A 16,412-nucleotide genomic window follows, 5' to 3' on the forward strand; every position below is an offset into this window, starting at 1 on the left:
ACACCACCCAGACACACCCCAGACACCCAGACAACACCACCAAGAGACCCGGACAACACTGTGACACCACCCAGACAACACCCTAACACCACCCGGACAACACGCAGACACCCCCAGACACCCAGAAGACAGAGATGCAGAGACACTGCTAATTCTTTCAATGAGAAATGAATGTGAAATTAATCTTCACGACGACACAAACGGTTCATTGTTCTTTGATGCTTATTGTTTGTTATGGGATGTGCTATTCCCACTCCAGTGTTAGCATTAGCTGACCTGTCCTACCCTTAATCAACTGATGTCTCTCTGACCTGAGAGAGAAGGAGAGATGAAGAATATTGAATATCTTTATTGTCATTGTCCAAGTAGGATACAAGCAGCATTTGACCCATCCAATACTGAGGAGCAGTAGGCAGCTACAGCACAGGGCCAAGGGACCAACTCCAGCTCCAGGGCCAAGAGACCAACTCCAATTTGGCCCTCCAGACAAGGGCCAAATTGTGATGGCTATTCAACTGGGTCAGAGCATCTCCAAAACAACAGGTCTTGTGGGGTGTTTCAGGTATTCAGTGGTTAGTACCTACCATAAGTGATCCAAGGAAGGATGACCGGTGAACCGCTGACAGGGTCATGGGGCCCAAGGTTCATTGATGCACATGGGGAGCAAAGTCTAGTCCGTCTGGTTTGATGCCACAGAAGAACTACTGTGGCACAAAGTGGTAAAAAGTGAATGTTGCTCTGATAGAAAGGTGTAGAACACACAGTGCATGGCAGCTTGCTGCGTATGGGAGCTCACAGTGTCCATGCTGACCCCTGTCCACTGCCCAAAGCGCCTACAATGGACACGTGAGCATCACAACCGGACCATGGAATTATAGGACCCAGAATCGCGATTGTGGCGCCTCCCCTTGCGGCTGCCTGCGCGAGCACCTTGTGTCGATTACGCACATTTTGGTATTTTTTAGTATTTATAGAGCTTATTGTGCGTAATCACCGGGTGTCATGACATTTCACTGCATATATGTATGAACGTATGTATATGTATGTGACAAATAATCTCTTGAACTTGAACTTGAACTTGGAGCAATGGAAGAAGGTGGAGGTCTGATGAATCACCTTTTATTCTATCATGTGGATGGGTTAGGGTCCGATCCGATGGAGCATCTGTGGGATGTGCTGGAACAACACTTAACTTAAAGGATCTGCTGCTAATGTCTTGGTGGCAGATACCACAGGACCCCTTTCAGAGGTCTTGTGGAGTCCATGCCTCCATGGGTCACAGCTGTTTTGGGGCATGAGGGGGAGCTACACAATATTAGTGCAATTAGTGGTGGTTTTAATGTTGTGGCTGATCTGTGTATATGGCTTTGATGGCGGGAGGAAACCCATACAATTACAGGGAGAACATGCAAACTTCACACAGAAAGGACGTGGGACGGCTGGGAACATGATTCTTGCTTTGAGGAGACAGTGGTAACCTCTGTACCACCGTGCCGCCAGGGAGTGATGTTCTTCTTTCCAGGAAATTTGGTTTACTTGGGCCAAACATTTCCGAGAAGGAGGAAAAAGCAAATGTCAACGACTTCCCAGAAACACACAAAAATATGACATTACATTTCACTGCATATATGTATGGAAGTATGTATATGTATGTGACAAATAAAAATCTTGAATCTTGACTATACGATAGTACACTCGAAGATGTACACTTATACATAGGAAGATACACGCTAGTACACAGAAAAAGACGAGTACACATGAAGATACACAATAGAACACACAAAAGTGGACACTCGTATACACAAAGATACACTCTAGTACACATAAACTAGTGCTGACCAGTGACTCGCCCTGTCTACCAGACACAGAGAATCACTGGTCATTTGTTCTCAGCTGATCAGTGACTCACGGCGTCTATCACACATCCTGGGTCAGCATTATCTACAGTCACAGGGAGCTTCCTCTTTCTGCCTGTTCCATCCAGTTTAAACAGGGCGTGTCCCTCAACTGTTAAACCACAGATAAAGTCGTGTCTTCTGTCCATTAAACCACGGCCATTTTTTTCCCACTCTGAATCCGCCATAAACACCGACCGATGGATCTGTGCTCCAAGCCTCGCCTCAGTCGCCCGGTTCAGGAACTCTGTCCGCTCTCATTCTCAAACCTAAGAAAAGCAATTCTAACACAAGTACACACAAAAATACACAGAAAGACCCACTAGTCTGGTTAACAGTTGGGATTAACCTGTGGACCACAGTTTGAGGACCACTGGGGGTCCCCGGACCACACGTTGGGAACCACTGAAGCCGCGTGTTGGGTTACAGCACATACACAGTAAGGTCATGAAGTTGACTTTATAAATATATTATTTATAAGTAGAATTAAAAAACACTTTATCTTATTTCATCTTGTAGAGATGGGCGAAAGGAAGCGGATGACGTCACTATTCAATGGGAAGATGTTTTTCCGAAAGTGACCACAAGGAGGCTGCAGTGTCCTCCTGTTGCGACGCGTTAACAGCGCCGCCATCTTGCTACGGTCTCTGGCCGTGCGCTGCAATGCCCTGCTGCTGTTGTTTTACACCGAATAAAGTATCCCCAAAAAAAGCATTTATAGATTACTGCACAAATATAACTGTTTTTAATACATACGGGTTTTTTTATTTAGAAATTAGAAATATTAGAAATATCATTACAATAGTATTAGGAATATTATTATTAGAAATGCCATTAGAATATAAATAGAAATATCATTATTAGAAGTATCAACATTATAAGAAATGCCATTAGAATATTATTAGAAATATCATTATTATTTGAAATATCATTACGATTTGTTCTTCCAGTAATAGCCTAGATGGGCTCATGATAATTCAGAATACCTCATAAAAAACCCTAATAACCTGAAAATAGTGACATTATACTACATTTGGGTACAACCTGAGGTATAACTGACTCCTGGAGGATTGCTAACCCACCCATGGTGCTCAACATACATTGTTGAATTCTTACTGCTCCATCCACGGTCACTGTGTGGTCAGTGGGAGGCTTTCATGAATGACGTCAGAAAGCTGGACACGTCTCATATGAATATGTTGATTCGATTTGGTTTCAATTGAATTCAATTACGTGGAAGGAAACAAAAACAAAATAAATTGATCGCTAAGAAACACAAGAGAATTCCATTCTAATCTGAGTTGGTTGGAGCTGGACGGTGGTTGTAGCTAGACGATGGTTGGAGCTGGACAATGGTTGGACCTGGACGGTGGTTGGAGCAGGACGGTGGTTGTGGCTGGACGGTGGTTGTGGCTTGATGATGGTTGAAGCTGGATGATGGATGGTGCCTGTAGCTGGACGATGGTTGTAGCTTGACAGTGGTTAGAGCTGGATGATGGTTGGAGCTGGATGAGATTTGGAGCTGGAAGATGGCTGTAGCTGGACAATGGTTGGAGCTGGACAATGGTTGGAGCTTGAAGATGGTTGAAGCTGGATGGTGGTTGATGGTTAGAGCTTGACGATGGTTGGAGCTGGACGGTGGTTGTGGCTGGACAATGGTTGGACCTGGACGATGTTTGTGGCTTGATGATGGTCGGAGTTGGAAGATGGTTGAAGCTGGACAGTGGTTGTAACTGGATGATGGATGGAGCTGGACGATGGTTGTAGCTTGACAGTGGTTAGAGCTGGATGGTCGTTGTGGCTCGACGATGGTCGGAGTTGGACGTGGATGATGGATGGAGCTGGATGGTGCCTGTAGCTGGACGATGGTTGTAGCTTGACAGTGGTTAGAGCTGGATGATGGCTGTAGCTGGACAGTGGTTGGAGCTTGAAGGTGGTTGAAGCTGGATGGTGGTTGATGGTTAGAGTTTGACGATGGTTAGAGCTGGATGATGGTTGAAGCTGGATTACATTACATTAGATTACATTGATCAGACGCTTTTATCCAAAGCGACTTACAATTGTTCAAACAGCGACGGACGCAGCCATCAGGAGCAATTAGGGGTCAAGTGTCTTGCTCAAGGACACTACAGCATGCTAGCAGGAGGAGCCTGGGATCCAACCAGCAACCTTTAGATCACTAGACCACCAGCTCTACCGCCTGAGCTATGATAGTTGAAGCTGGATGGTGGTTGAAGCTGGACAGTACTCCTCACTTAACGACCAAGTTTTATATATATATATATATATATATATATATATATATATATATATATAGTGTGTGTAGTGTAGTGTGGTTTGTTGCATGATAATTAAAGATTCTTCTTTTTCTTCTTCTTCTTCTTCTTCTTCATATATATATATATATATATATATACTGTATATATAACTTGGTCGTTAAGTGAGGAGTACTGTCCAGCTTCAACCACCATCCAGCTTCAACTATCATAGCTCAGGTGGTAGAGCTGGTGGATCTTGCATCTTTTTAATGACTTACATCCTTGTCTGTTTTAATTTACTAGCATCCTTGTATATTTTAATTTATGAAGATCTTTGCATGTTTTCATTTACTAACATCATTGTATGTTCTAATTTACTCACATATTTCTATGTCTTTATTTACTAACAGACATGTATGTTTTTATTCATTAACATCTTTGTATGTTTTTATTCAAAAACATTTTTATACGTTTTTATTTACAAACATCCATGTATTTTTTTTTTTTTTTACAAACATCTTTGCATGTTTTTATTTACTACCATCTTTGTATGTTTTATTACTAACATATTTATGTTTTTATGTTATTACATCCTTGTATGATTTTATTTACAAACATCTTTGTATGTTTTATTCAAAAACATCTGTTTTTATTTACTAACATCATTGTATGTTTTTATTTACTAACATCTTTGTATGTTATTTACTAACATCCTTGTATGTTCTAATTTACTCACATATTTGTATATCTTTATTTACTAACAGACTTGTATGTTTTTATTTACTCACATCTTTGTATGTTTTTATTCACTAACATCTTTGTACATTTTTATTTATTAACATCCTTGTATGTTTTTATTTCCATACTTCTTTGTGTGTTAATACTAGCAATTATGTTTTTATTTAATTACGTCCTTGTATGATTTTATTTAATACTGTCTTTGCATGTTTTTATTTACTGACATCTTTGTATGTTTTTATTTATTAACATCCTTGTATGTGGAATGTGGAATATTAACTAGTATGGGTGGAGCCCAATGTTCCACTTTGTGGGACAATTAAGTTCATCTTGAATCTTGAGTACTCATACTAGTACAATACTCGTACCAGTATTAGTAAAGTACTCATACTAACTGTAATGGTACTCGCATAGTACTCATACTAAGAGTATTAGTACTAGTAGTAGTAGTAGTAGTATAGTACTCATACAAACAGAAATAGTACTCGTACAAATAATGTGTTCATACTGACAGTTCTAGTACTGGTATAGTACACATACTAACAGTACTAGCACTAGCATAGTACTCATAGTAACAGTAATAGTACTACAGTACTCTGGGGGATGGTAGCTCAGGCGGTAGAGCTGGTCTAGTCATCTAAAGGTTGCTGGTTTGATCCCAGGCTCCTCCTGCTAGCATTCTGTAGCGTCTGCTAAATGCAATGTACATTTACATTTTTAGTCATTGATCAGACGCTTTTATCCAAAGCAACTTACAATTATTCAAACACTGACAGACGCAGCCATCAGGAGCAATGAGGGGTTAAGTGTCTTGCTCAAGGACACTACAGCATGCTAGCAGGAGGAGCCTGGGATCAAACCAGCAACCTTTAGATGACTAGACCACCAGCTCTACCTCCTGAGCTACCGTCCCCCTAGTACTAGTATAGTATCACTACCAACAGTTCTAATACTGGTATAGTACTCATACTAACAGTGGTAGTAGAAGTATAATTATGTGAGTACTGTGAATGATGTGTTTAATAGATATCTTGTACTATAACATTATCTACACCAGTGGTGACCACGAAGACCCACAGGACCACTGGAACCACCAGGATTAACCAGGACCACCAGGACACTGGGGACCACCAGGACCACCGGGACCCCCTGAGACCACCAGGACCCCAGGGACCATTGGGAACAACCGGGACCACCAGAACACTGGGGACCACCAGGACCACTGGGACCACCGGGACCACCAGAACACTGGGACCACCGGGACCACCAGAACACTGGGGACCACCAGGACCACTGGGACCACCGGGACCATCAGGACACTGGGGACCACCGGAACCACCAGGACACTTGGGACCAGCAGGACTCCTGGGACCCCCGCTACCAGCAGGACTCCGGGGACCCCCGGGACCACCAGGACCACCAGGACCATCCAGGACCCACAGGCCAAGCAGCTTTCCGTGGCAACTGCGATTGCCCTGTTGAGCAACTGATTTTTCCTTTAATATTGAAGTGAGTTTTTAGATGAAGGTGAGGGTGTGATCACCACAGAGATCAATCTGATGATCGATAGATATTGATCATGTGATCGATTAAGCGACGACACAGAAACGTCTTCATGTCCTTTATTTTAAACTGAAACTGAAGCAGGAAACGTTTTGTCATCAATCAGTCGTCAACTCGTCAACTCGTCAATGCATCAACTCATCAAGTCAACTTGTCAACACGTCAACTCAACTCGTCAACGCATCAACTCGACAACTCAACTCGTCAACTCGACAAGTTAACTCATCAATTCATCAACTTGTCAACTCAACACATCAACTTGTCAACGCATCAACTCGACAACTCAACTCATCGACTCGTCAACGTATCGACTTGTTTACTCATCACGGTTTCATGAGTTGAGTTGACGAGTTGAGTTGATGAGTTGACGTGTCAACACATCAACATGTTGACACAACTTGTCGACTCGTCAACTCGTAAACAAGTAAACACATCAACACGTCAACTGAACTCGTCAAATCGTCAACTCTCAACTCGTCAACGAATCAACACATAAACTCAACTCATTTACTCATTAACACGTCAACTCGTCAACTCAACTCATCAACTCAACTCGTCAACGCATCAATGGGTCAACTCTGCACTGAGCTGCTTGTCTGGTCTGATAGGTGTGAAAGCTTGCATGATGCTAACCCAGGGATGTTTACATTTTTTTGCCTCGACGTAGCATCTCTAACCAGAGCAACCGAGCAACTGAATCGTTCAGGTCTCCTCTCTTTGTCCTGTTCAGGTCGTGGACAGAACGACAAATGACAAAATACAAAACTTTATGCAAACAAAGTAAAGATCAAAGATGAACTGTTAGCATATCTGTAGATGTTAGAAAGAAGTATTTTTACAATGAGTCGGGACGCTAGCTGGCAAATGCTAACTGCTAGCTGCTAACTGATAACTGCTGACTGCTAGCTGCTAACTGCTAACTGCTGACTGCTAACTGCTAACAGCTAACTGCTAGCTGCTAACCGCTAACCGCTGACTGCTAACTGCTAGCCGCTAACTGCTAACTGCCGATAAACCTTTGTTTCCGGGGTTACGCTGAACTGATGAAGCGTCAACAAAGACCGATGGTGAACTGGTTGGATTGTTAGCTTTATACGGTAGCGTTAGGCTCGGTCGGTGAAACGTCTCATTTTACATTTTACAAACATTCTCACACATTTAACATTTTATATTCACAGATGAAACAGAAGGAAGCTTCACTTCCACCTGCCAGGGTCAGTGACGTCGCTCATTTTTTCCGTTGTTTTTCAGACAAACATGCAGGAGCTGCGGAGCGGAGGTGAAGAAACTTTTCTTCTTTTTCTTCGGCTTTAGAGTTTCTTGCAGTTTGGTTTGGAAACAAGTTCAGTTTTTTCAGAGTAAATGAAGCAGGAGAGAGACAGGGAGGGGAGAGAGACAGGGAGGGGAGAGAGAGAGACAGGAGGGGAGAGAGAGACAGGAGGGGAGACGGGGTGGGGGGAGTGTACAGTGTGTTCAGGTTGAGTCTCATTTATGAAAAACAGAAAAAGCAGTTTGAACCAGGTCAAACAGGAAGTGAAGTTCATCATCTAAACTGCAGCTTCCTGTCTTTCTTTCTTTTCTTTTTTACAAATACATTTCCACCAAAGTGAGAAACAGTTGAATAAATGAGACCCAGTGTGTGTGTGTGTGTGTGCGTGTGCGTGGGCCCGGTGGCGCGTCGCCCGCAGCTAGTACTGACTGAGGCTGTGCCACTTGGAGATCTGCCGGCGAGGGGCGTGGCAGACCTCCTGCCAGTGGGCAGCTCCGGAGGCGGCGGGGCTGTGCGGGCCCAGCATCACGGCGCCCAGAACCTGGTTCTTGGCGGTTCGGTCGAAGTCCAGAACCCGGAACTCCACGGAGACCTGTGGCAGCAGGTCCGGGGGAACGTCGTAGATGAAGGACTCGTTGAACACGGGGTCCAGGGTTCCCTTCCTCACGTGCGTCTTCTTCTTAGCGATGCGCTTCCTGCCGTAGAACACGTTCACCTTCACATAGGGGTCTGCAAGGCAACGGTTACCGTTAGTGAGGTGGCCACCAAGAGCGTGGCGGCGACCGTAAGCGCGGCAGCGACCGAAAGCGAGGTGACAACCGAAAGCGAGGCGACAACCGTAAGCGAGGCGGCGACCGTTAGCGACGGGCGACCGTAAGCGAGGCGGCGACCGAAAGCGAGGTGGCGACCGTAAGCAAGGTGGCGACCGTTAGCGATGGCCGCCCGTTAGCGATGGCCGCCCGTTAGTGATGGGCAACCGTAAGCGAGGTGGCGACCCTTAGCGAGGCAGCGACCGGTAGCAACCGTAAGCGAGGTGGCGACCGTTAACGATGGGCGCCCGTTAGCGAGGCGGCGACCGTTAGCGACGGGCGACCGTAAGCGAGGCGGCGACCGTTAGCGACGGGCGACCGTAAGCGAGGCGGCGACCGTAAGCGACGGGCGACCGTAAGCGAGGCGGCGACCGTTAGCGATGGCCGCCCGTTAGCGATGGCCTCCCGTTAGTGATGGGCAACCGTAAGCGAGGTGGCGACCCTTAGCGAGGCAGCGACCGGTAGCAACCGTAAGCGAGGTGGCGACCGTTAACGATGGGCGCCCGTTAGCGAGGCGGCGACCGTTAGCGACGGGCGACCGTAAGCGAGGCGGCGACCGTTAGCGACGGGCGACCGTAAGCGAGGCGGCGACCGTAAGCGACGGGCGACCGTAAGCGAGGCGGCGACCGTAAGCGACGGGCGACCGTAAGCGAGGCAGCGACCGTTAGCAACCGTAAGCGAGGTAGCGACCGTTAACGATGGCCGCCCGTTAGCGATGGGCGACCGTAGGCGAGGTGGCGACCGTTAGCGAGGCAGCGACCGTTAGCAACGGGCGACTTTAAGCGAGGCCACGACCGAAAGCGATGTATCGACCGTTAGCGACGGGCAACCGTAAGCGAGGCGGTGACCGTTAGCGACAGGCGACAATGGGCAACACTGAGCAAGCAGTGACCGTTAGTGAGGTGGCGTCTTTTTGGAGATTGTTTTTTACGTGCTAATCCGATCCCTATCCACGGGTCGCAACATAGTTTCACATGAATCACATCATTGAACAGGAAGTGTAGCGATTAAGGGCGGGCATCGTACTTGCAGAGAGGCCGCTGACGTCCATCTTGGGAAGGTCTCTGGCCTTTAGCACCACCACACTGAGGCGATGCGCCACCGGTTGGTAGGACAGCGACACCAGCAGCTGCCCGCGACTCGCACCCTGCGGCACCACGAGGGTTGATAGAGGTCAGTACCGGGTTAGCAAGGCATGGCCCCGGGGATCTGAATCAGCGAGTCCTACCTGCGTGCTCCTCTGGCCGATGGTCTGGCTGAGGTGGACCCGGCCGGTGGACGGGTCGACGCCTTGCAGCGGCACCAGCGCCTCCCCGATGACATCGTCGCGGGCGTAGCGGTCGAAGCTGAGAACCAGGAAGTGCAGCGTGAGGTCAGGCAGCGCGCTGAAGGCGACGCCGTAGAAGGTGAAGGTTTCGTCGAAACGCGGCTCTAGCGTTTTCCTCAGGACACGCGTCTTGACGCGGTGCTTCTTCTCCGGCAGGATGGTCATCTTCACATACGGGTCGGAGCTTCCGGCGCGCCGGTCCATGACGGGGAGGCCCCGGGCCCCCAGCACAGTGACCACCAGGGCCTTCTTGGGGAAGTTGTAGTCCACGGCGAGACTGATGGTGCCACGGGGGGGCAGGGCCTCCGGGTCACAGGAGGCGGAGCTGGGTGTGTAGGGGGAGGCGCCGTCGCTGTCTCCGCCGGCGTAGTCTGCCTGGTCTGGCGGGGCCCCCTGGGGCCCCGTGGGGCCCGGCCTGCTCGTCTGCGGCGTCCCCGGGATGTCGTTGTTCTCCACGTCGGCCGGCACCACGCCCCGGGACCCCCGCTCAGCGTCACGCCGCACCCCCTGGCGGTCGGCCCGCCGGGCCCCACGGGGGCCCCGTACCCCCCTCACAATGCGGTGGCTGCTCAGAGACTCGGGGTAGATGCTGATGCCCTTGAGCATGTGGATGAACCTGTAGGGCGGGTCCTCTGCCGGGTCCTCGTAGGCCCCACCCTGCAGCTTGTAGCGGGCCCCTCGCAGGGCCCGGCGCTGGCACAAGGACCAGAGCAGAACCAGAACCAGGACCAACAGAACAAGGACCCCGGCACCGATGAAGCCTGCCAGCACCGGGGACATGACTGGGAGGGAGGGGGAGGGGTTAAAGTCAACTTCCTGTTTTATGCTCTTTATATGGAGAGAGAGGAAGAGGAAGAAGGTTACCCTAACCCTAATCTATCTATCTATCTATCTATCTGTCTGTCTATCTATCTGTCTGTCTGTCTGTCTGTCTGTCTGTCTGCCAGTCTGTCTGTCTATCCGCCTGTCTATCTGTCCATCTGTCTGTCTATCTATCTATATATCTGTCTGTCTGTCTGTCTGTCTGTCTGTCTGTCTGTCTGCCAGTCTGTCTGTCTATCCGCCTGTCTATCTGTCCATCTGTCTGTCTATCTATCTATATATCTGTCTATCTGTCTGTCTGTCTGTCTGTCTGTCTGTCTGCCAGTCTGTCTGTCTATCCGCCTGTCTGTCTGTCTGTCTATCTATCTATATATCTGTCTATCTGTCTATCTATCTATCTATCTGTCTCTCTGTCTGCCGGTCTGTCTGTCTATCCGCCTGTCTATCTGTCTGTCTGTCTGTCTGTCTGACTGTCTATCTATCTATATATCTGTCTATCTATCTAACTGTCTGTCTGTCTGTCTGTCTGTCTATCAGTCTGTCTGTCTGTCTATCAGTCTGTCTGTCTGTCTGTATGTCTGTCTATCTATCTATTTGTCTGTCTGTCTGTCTGTCTGTCTGTCTGTCTGTCTGTCTGTCTGTCTGAATGTCTGTCTATCTATCTGTCTGTCTGTCTATCTGCCGGTCTGTCTGTCTATCTGCCTGTCTATCTGTCTGTCTGTCTATCTATCTATCTGTCTATCTATCTAACTGTCTGTCTGTCTGTCTGTCTGTCTGTCTATCAGTCTGTCTGTCTGTCTGTCTGTCTCTGTCTATCTATCTATCTATCTATCTATCTATCTATCTATCTGTCTGTCTGTCTGTCTGTCTGTCTGTCTGAATGTCTGTGTCTGTCTATCTATCTGTCTGTCTGTCTGTCTGTCTGTCTGAATGTCTGTGTCTGTCTATCTATCTGTCTGTCTGTCTGTCTGTCTATCTATAAAAACATAGCAGTGCGGTGTAGACATGACGTCACCCAACCCACCCAAATCCGCGCGCACGCGCACCGCGGGACACGCGGAGAACGCCCTTGTTTTTATTTCCAATTTGTTATTGTTTTTAAATCAAATGAAAAAGCGGTGAAATGAAAACATGGATGAAGATGGAGGAATGAAGATGGAGGGATGGAGATGGAGGAATGAAGATGGAGGGATGGAGATGGAGGAATGAAGATGGAGGGATGAAGATGAAGATGGAGGGATGACGAAGCTCCACAGTCAAATGATCTATAGTAATAGATAATCAATACATGTGATATGATATGAATCCGTGTTGTTATTATGGGATGTGGCGGGTGGTGCTCGTGCAGCGGCCCAGCGGCCTGTCTCACCGTCCGCTCGCAGTTCTGTGATTTCAGCCATTTTGTGATGGAGATGGAGCCGCTACTTCATAATAAAAGCGGTGGAATCAGTGGATCCGGACGGAAGGAGCCCAGCGGCACCGGGTGGACCGGGTGGACCGGGTGGACCGGGTGGACCGGGTGGACCAGCAGCAGCGGCAGCAGCAGCGGCGGCGGCGGCGGCTCCGTCTGAGGATGGAGAAGTTGGAGGCTGAGCTCGCGCTGCAAAGTGGTACTCACGGAAAGAGACTTAGCCCCGCCCATGTGACGTCACGGACACGGGACGCAAAAATTAGATTCTAAAATATTTAAAAATGCATCACACTGATTATTGACTAAATATTATGTATTATAATGTGATATCATATAGTATGATATGATCTAATATATATAGTCTGGTATAGTCATCTTGTCTGGTTTTATAACTTGTGTGTCTAGTTTAGTACTAGTGTGACTAGTTTTATGACTAGTACTTGGGAGTTTTGTAAATAGTATGTCTGGTTCAATCACTCGTAAGTGCATTTTTGTAACTAGTATGACTAGTTTGTAACTATTATGCCTAGTTGTATTACTAGTATGTCTTGTTCAGTCACTAGTATATCAAGTTAAATCACTACTTTGTCTAGTTTATAACTACTATGACTGGTTTTAGGACTTGTATGTCTAGTTTTAGGACTAGTATGTGTAGTTCAATCACTAGTAAAGTATGTCTAGTTTTGTAACTATTATGTCTAGTTTTACAACTAGTATGTCTAGCTTAATGACTAGTATGACTATTTTTGTAACTAGTATGTCTAGCTCATTCACGAGTATGTCTAGTTTTGTAACTAGTATTTCTAGTTGTATCACTAGTATGTCCAGTTCAGTCACTAGTATGTCTAGTTTTCTAACTAGTATGACTAGTTTATCACGACCATGTATAGTTTTACAATTAGTATGTCTAGTTGTATCACTAGTATGTCCAGTTCAGTCACTAGTATGTCTAGTTTTCTAACTAGTATGACTAGTTTATAACGACCATGTATAGTTTTATAACTAGTATGTCTAGTTGCATCACTAGTATTTCTAGTTTTACAACTAGTATGTCTAGTTGTATTACTAGTACGTCAGTTTTATGACTAGTATGTCTAGTTGTATAACTAGTAATACTAGCTGTATAACTAGTATGTCTAGTTTTGAAGCTGGTATGTCCATGTGAACGATGGTTCTGCCTCAGGGCCAGGGAAGGAGGAGGGGGAGGAGGAGGGGGTGGAGGAGGAGGCGGAGGAGGAGGAGGCAGGCGGAGGCCAAACAGGGCCAGTTGCCGTGTTTTTTAACAAGTCTTTTGAACAACTGTGGCTGGTTGGCCAAAACAAACATGGCTTTGGCTGGCAGGCCCATACATATATATATATATGTATATATGTGTACATATATGTGCTCCCGTTAGAGGTCGGATCATCTGCCTCCAACACCTTGTGTTCTGTGCATCCTCCTCCCTGACACCACCAGCCTGCATGTCCTCCCTCAGCACCTCCATCAAGCTTCTCTTTGGCTTCCTCTTTTCCTCTTGCCTGGCAGCTCCACCCTCAGCCTCCTCCTCCCAATGTAACTCTCATCTCTCCTCCACACGTGTCCAAACCATCTCAATCTGGCCTCTCTCACTGTCCAACCTGAGCTGTCCCTCTAATGTCCTCATTCTTAATCCTGTCCATCCTTGTCCCTCCCAATGAAAACCTCAACATCCTCAACTCTGCCACCTCCACTTCATCCACCTGCCTTTTAGTCGGTGCCACCGCCTCTAAACCCTACAACATGGCTGCTCTCACTTCCGTCCTGTACACCTTCCCCTTCACTCTTTCTTCTGTCACAGACCCAGCCTGTACTCTCTTCTTCACCTCTCTCCCGCACTCTCCGCTGCTTTGGATGGTCGACCCCAAGTACTTGAACTCATCCGCCTTCTCCACCTCCACTCCTTGCATTCTCAGCTTTTCTCCGCCCTCCCTCCCATTCAGGCACATGTATTGTGTCTTACTCCTGCTGACTTTCATTCCTCTTCTCTCTAATGCTGCCTCCACTTCTCCAGGCTCTCCTCCACCTGCTCCCTACTCTCGCTACAGATCTTTATTCCCCTGTAGTTATTACAGCTCTGTACGTCTCCCTTATTCTTGAAGATGGTACCAGTACACTTCTTCTCCATTCCTCCGGCATCCTCTCCCTTTCCAGGATGTTAAACAGTCTCGTTAGGAACGCCACTGCCATCTCACCTGAACATTTCCATGCATCCCCAGGTTTGTCATCTGGGCCAACTGCCTTTCCACTCTTCATCTTCTTTAATGCTGTTCTCACCTCATGTCTACTTGTACTCCTGTCTACTTTCTTCATCTCTCTGACTTTCCCATTTCTTCTTCGTCAACCTCTTCTGCTCTTTGCTCTCCTGTACTTTCTCGTCCTTGTCTTCCTTCCTCTTCCCGCATGATTCACAGAGCACCTTCTCGGCCGTCTCCCTCACCACTTCTGCAGTTGTTTCCCAGTCACCTGGTAAAGATTCATTTCCACCTATTTCCTGCTTTACCTCTTCCCTAAATTGCATGCAACACTCCTCCTTTTTCAACTTCCACCATTTTATCTTTGGCTCTTCTTTCACTCTCTTCCTCTTCTCGGCCTCCAGAGTCATCCTACAGACCACCATCCAATGCTGCCAAGCAACACACCCCCCTACCACCACTTTGTAGTCACTAATCTCTTTCAGGTTGCACCTCCTGCATAAGATGTTATCCACCTGTGTGCACCTTCCTCCACTCTTGTCTGTCACCCTGTGTTCTTCCCTCTTCTTGAAATATGTGTTCACAACATTCAATTCCATCCTTTTGGTGAAATCCACCATCTGTCCTTCCACATTCCTCTCCTTGACACCATACCCACCCATCACCTCTCGTCACCTATGTCTCTGGTCCCTTGGCCAACATGCCCATTGAGATCTGCTCCAACAACCATTCTCTCTCCTTTGGGGACGCTCTCCACCACTACATCCAACTCACTAAAGAATTTTTCTTTCTCTTCCATCTCACACCCAACTTGAGGAGCGTATGCACTGACCACATTCATTATCACCCCATCAATGTCCAGCTTCATGCTCATCACTCTGTCCCACACTCTGGTCACCTCCAAAACACTCTTGACATTTTCTTCCTTTAAAACCATCCCTACCCCTTTTCTCCTACCATCCACTCCATGGTAAAAAAGTTTGTACCTGGCTGTGATACTCCTGGCCTTACTCCCCTTCCACCTGGTCTCTTGTACACACAGTACATCAACCTTCCTTCTCTCCATCATGCCAGCCAGCTCTCTCTCTTTACCCTTCATAGTGCCAACGCAACCCTCTCTATTCATCCGGGCTTGGGACCGGCACTGATGAACTGGCTTGTGCACCCCAAGTGGTTAGATTACACAGTAGTACACAGTACTGTATAATAACATGGTAATAATACACAGTAGTACATAGTACTGATCAATAATATGAAAATAAAACACAATAGTACATGGTACAATAACATGATAATAATCCACAGTAGCACATAGTACAATAACATGATTATAATACACTGTAGTACATAAACATAGTAGTAATACACAGTACAATATGATGATGATTCACAGTAGTACATAGTACAGTTACATGATAATAATACACTGTAGTACATAGAAGAACAATCTCTTAATCGTCACACTACAACACATGCTTTGGATTGTGCTGGTGAAATGGTTCCTCTGCATTTAACCATCCTGGCTTGTACTTCCTCTGGGGGCACAGCCAGCAGGAGTGGGCAGCGTTCGTGGACGCGCCCGGGGACCTGGTGGAAACCCCATGTGAGCACGGGGAGAACATGCAAACTCCACCCAGAGAGGCTCCTCATTGGGAGATAACCCACCACAGCACAGTGCCAACAGCGCCCCAGGCGGGAATCAAACCCAGGACCTTCTTGCTGTGAGGCAGCAGTGCAATGCGCTGCGTCACCGTGCCACCATGACATGACAGTGATAATAATACACAGTAGTACATAGTACAATGACATGATGATAATAATGCACAGTAGTACATAGTACAATGACGTGATGATTATAACGCACAGTAGTACATAGTACAATGACGTGATGATCATAACGCACAGTAGTACATAGTACATAGTACAATGACGTGATGATCATAACGCACAGTAGTACATAGTACAATGACGTGATGATAATAACGCACAGTAGTACATAGTACAATGACGTGATGATCATAACGCACAGTACTACATAGTACAATGACGTGATGATCATAACGCACAATAGTACATAGTACAATGACGTGATGATCATAACGCACA

At 46.9% G+C, this 16,412-nt stretch overlaps 1 protein-coding gene across 1 annotated transcript; it reads right to left on the reverse strand.

Moving 5' to 3' along the window:
• Positions 1-6,506: 6,506 nt before the first annotated feature.
• On the reverse strand, positions 6,507-12,287 carry syt11b (synaptotagmin XIb). The gene is made up of 4 exons (XM_080005140.1): positions 12,052-12,287; positions 9,762-10,642; positions 9,560-9,680; positions 6,507-8,453 (listed from the first exon to the last, which is right to left on the reverse strand). The coding sequence occupies exons 1-4, from the start codon at positions 12,080-12,082 to the stop codon at positions 8,143-8,145; spliced, it is 1,344 nt and encodes a 447-aa protein (XP_079861266.1). The 5' UTR covers positions 12,083-12,287; the 3' UTR covers positions 6,507-8,142.
• Between the last annotated feature and the right edge of the window lie 4,125 nt (positions 12,288-16,412).

The sequence above is a fragment of the Zeus faber genome (assembly GCF_960531495.2).
Source record: "Zeus faber genome assembly, chromosome: 8".
NCBI lineage: Eukaryota > Metazoa > Chordata > Actinopteri > Zeiformes > Zeidae > Zeus > Zeus faber.

What these genes read in the sequence shown, in the direction of transcription:
- syt11b (XM_080005140.1), bottom strand. Translation starts at nt 12,082, where the DNA reads ATGGCTGAAATCACAGAACTGCGAGCGGACG. An exon ending in TCGGCCAGAGGAGCACGCAG is followed by an intron (nt 9,681 to 9,761) that starts GTAGGACTCGCT and finishes GTGGTGCCGCAG; the next exon opens with GGTGCGAGTCGCGGGCAGCT. An exon ending in CGTCAGCGGCCTCTCTGCAA is followed by an intron (nt 8,454 to 9,559) that starts GTACGATGCCCG and finishes GTTGCCTTGCAG; the next exon opens with ACCCCTATGTGAAGGTGAAC.